Source organism: Gossypium hirsutum, chromosome D11 (genome assembly GCF_007990345.1).
Source record: "Gossypium hirsutum isolate 1008001.06 chromosome D11, Gossypium_hirsutum_v2.1, whole genome shotgun sequence".
Lineage (NCBI taxonomy): Eukaryota > Viridiplantae > Streptophyta > Magnoliopsida > Malvales > Malvaceae > Gossypium > Gossypium hirsutum.
In genome coordinates this window covers 48840391-48843610 of record NC_053447.1, presented here as the reverse complement: position 1 = coordinate 48843610, position 3220 = coordinate 48840391, and the positions used below count along the sequence as shown (strand labels likewise).

Sequence of the window (3220 nt, the reverse complement as noted above, 5' to 3'; positions counted from 1 at the left end):
TATGTTAAATTTAACATAAATTTAAAATTTCTAGCTATTTGTTCTCTATAAAAAAGAAAACCTTTCAACTGTTCAATTTTTTAGATGATATAATAGATATATCGAATAAATTCAAAAATTTACATGCATGACAAATATGGCTAAATTGTTAAAATATTAATCGTACAAAAATATATAAAAAGATAAATTAATTAGTTTTACACTGCGAGAATCCCTCTCGTATAAATTGAACAAATAAGGTAAATTACCTGTAATTTTATAAATTCCACCATAAATATAAAACACATTCCTTAAAAGGGTTTGTTATACCTTGGGCAATGTCTTGGTTCATCTCTCATTATAAATCAACACAATCTAGACAACCAAAACCATCAAAATCCTCTGAAGTATCACTTGGTTTTCCAACAATGATAGTTATTGTGAATCCTCCCTCTCTTTTGCACCTTGTTTCTACCATCCTACTTCTCTCCAGTCTTACCCATACTCTTGCTCAAACCACTGGCTTCAGTGTTGAATTGATTCCCCGCGACTCCCCAAAGTCTCCCTTCTAGAATCCTATGGAAACCACCTCTGACCGTGTAACCAATGCCTTGCGTCGTTCGTTCAGTAGTGTTGGTCGCTTCAAATCATCTTTTGTTTTGACTCAGTGGGCACAATCCGATATTACTGTCGGTTCGGGTGAGTACCTGATGAATATATCCATCAGCACCCCAGCTTTTGATACTGTTCCTATAGTTGATACAGCAAGCGATCTCATTTGGACTCAATGCAAACCTTGTTTACAGTGTTCCCAGCAAGTGGCTCCTCTTTTCGACCCTAATCAATCATCCACTTACCAATTGATTTCTTACAATGCAAGTCAATGCAAGAATCTTTTTCAAACGACTTGTTCTAGCAATAACTCTTGTCAATATTCAATCAACTATCCAGACGACTCTTATTCGAACGGTGACCTTGCTTTTGACACAATCACTTTGGCTACAACAACCAGTCCCACAGTATCAGTTCTGGAAATAGTCATTGGATGGGGACACAACAATGGTGGACCATCCAAAGAAAGAAACTCAGGCGTCATAAGCCTTGGTGGTGGTGAATTGTCACTTATTTCTCAAATAGGATCTCCCATTGCAGGCAAATTCTCTTATTGCCTGTTGCCAACCTCCGAAAAAAACGAGTCGAGCAAACTGAACTTTGGGTCTAATGCTATAGTTTTAGGAGATGGAGTTGTTTCGACCCTATTGATTAAATTAAGTTCACCCACTTTCTACTTCCTCAACCTGAAAGCTATCAGTGTTGGAAACAAAAGAATAAATTATACAGATGTTTCTCTTGGCAAACCAGGTGAAGGTAACATCATCAATGATTTAGGGACAACACTGATTCTTTTCCCATCAGGTATTTATGGGGAACTGGAATCAGCAGTGGCTACCCAAATTAATGCAACAAGGGTTCAAGGTCCAGAGGGTTTGAGTTTATGCTACGATGCTAAAACTGAGTTTGTTATTCCCAACATTACAATGCATTTCACTGGTGCTGATGTCAAATTGCAGCGTTTGAACGTACTTTGCCTTTGGTTCTTTTCGACAACATTCAGTCTATGGTAACTTGGCACAGATTAATATCTTGATAGGCTATGATATAGAGAAAAAGACGGTCTCGTTTAAGCCAACTGACTGCTCTAAGAATTAGTTTACGTCACTTTATTTACTGCTATTTTTCAGTAAGATTGTATGTTATGTTAAATTTTAATTACTACAGCAACAATTAATATCCTCAAAGTATATCAACTCTGTTAACATTAATGGAAGACAATTAATAATGGTTGCCATTAACATTAATGAGAGACAATCAATAATGACAACCACCAACTTTGGAAAAGTGGCAAGGGATAATTTTTTTTGGTCCTTGAGATAATAGGCTATTTATTGTTTGGTCCTTGAACCTCAACTATAAATAGGCCTTCTCATTTCTCATTTCAATTCATCCCAACCAATCTTTCTCTCTTAGTTTTCTCTCTTCTCCCATTTGAGAATTCTTAAGGAATTCTATTTGTTTGTAATATTTTGGAGATAGTAAAGTTATCATCTGGTGTTAGTGCCCGAGGACGTAGGTATAATTTACCGAACCTCGTTAAAACTCTTATGTTCTTTTTGTCCTATTTTTCTTTCAATATTTGAGGGTATAATAGTAGTATTTAATTGTGCTATTAAATTACTATAGAAGGGATATTCTGACTAAGGAAAGACTTGGTATTTAAGAGATCCATGTGATCCACCTCTCTTCCCTGGGAATTGAACTTTGTGTGATTTTTTAGTACAATAATTTACACGCTTCCGACCCTATTGGAACAACAAGTGGTATCAAGAGCCGAAGGTTAATCGTAGTATGCTCTGTGGTTGCAGTTTGAACTGATCTTCCACATCAGAAAAGATTTCCTTAGGTATATTGAAAGATTATGGAGAAAACGGTCGGTGTAGGAGCTTCAACATCGTCCATGTAGACAAGACCGACAATTGCAAATGCAAGACTGGCCGTGGAGATCTTTGATGGCACGGGCCATTTTGGTATGTGGCAAAGTGAGGTTCTAGATGCCCTTTTTCAGCAGGGTCTAGACATTGCCATTGATGAAGAGAAACCAGATGATGTACAGGAGAAAGATTGGAAGGCGATCAATCGGTTGGCATGTGGCACAATTCGATCATGCCTTTCTCGAGAGCAGAGGTATGCTTTTTCAAAGGAGACTTCTGCAAATAAGTTGTGGGTGGCACTTGAAGAAAATTTTTTGAAGAAAAACAGTCAAAATAAGCTCCACTTGAAGAAAAGACTGTTTCGCTTCACATACGTCCCAAGTACCACAATGAATGATCACATCACTAAATTTAATCAGTTAGTCACTGATTTGCTGAATATGGATGAGACATTCAAAGATGAAGATTTGGCTTTGATGCTGTTGGGGTCACTTCCTGAGGAGTTTGAGTTCCTAGAAACTACTTTACTTCATGGTAGGAGTGATATATCTCTGAGCGAAGTCTGTGCGGCCTTATACAGTTATGAACAGAGAAAGAAGGACAAACAGAAAAACTCAATCAGAGATACAGAAGCTTTAGTAGTCCGAGGTCGTTCATACACTCGGAAGAAAACTCAAAAGGGGAGATCAAAGTCAAAGTCCAGACTCGGGAAAGATGAATGTGCTTTTTGTCATGAGAAAGACCACTGGAAG

At 37.5% G+C, this 3220-nt stretch overlaps 1 protein-coding gene across 1 annotated transcript; it reads left to right on the top strand.

Annotated features, from left to right (window-relative positions):
- The first annotated feature begins 557 nt into the window (after positions 1–557).
- On the top strand, positions 558–1604 carry LOC107911122 (aspartic proteinase CDR1). The gene has a single exon (XM_041104311.1). It carries the CDS (start codon positions 558–560, stop codon positions 1602–1604), a length of 1047 nt encoding a protein of 348 aa, XP_040960245.1.
- The last annotated feature ends 1616 nt before the right edge of the window (positions 1605–3220 follow it).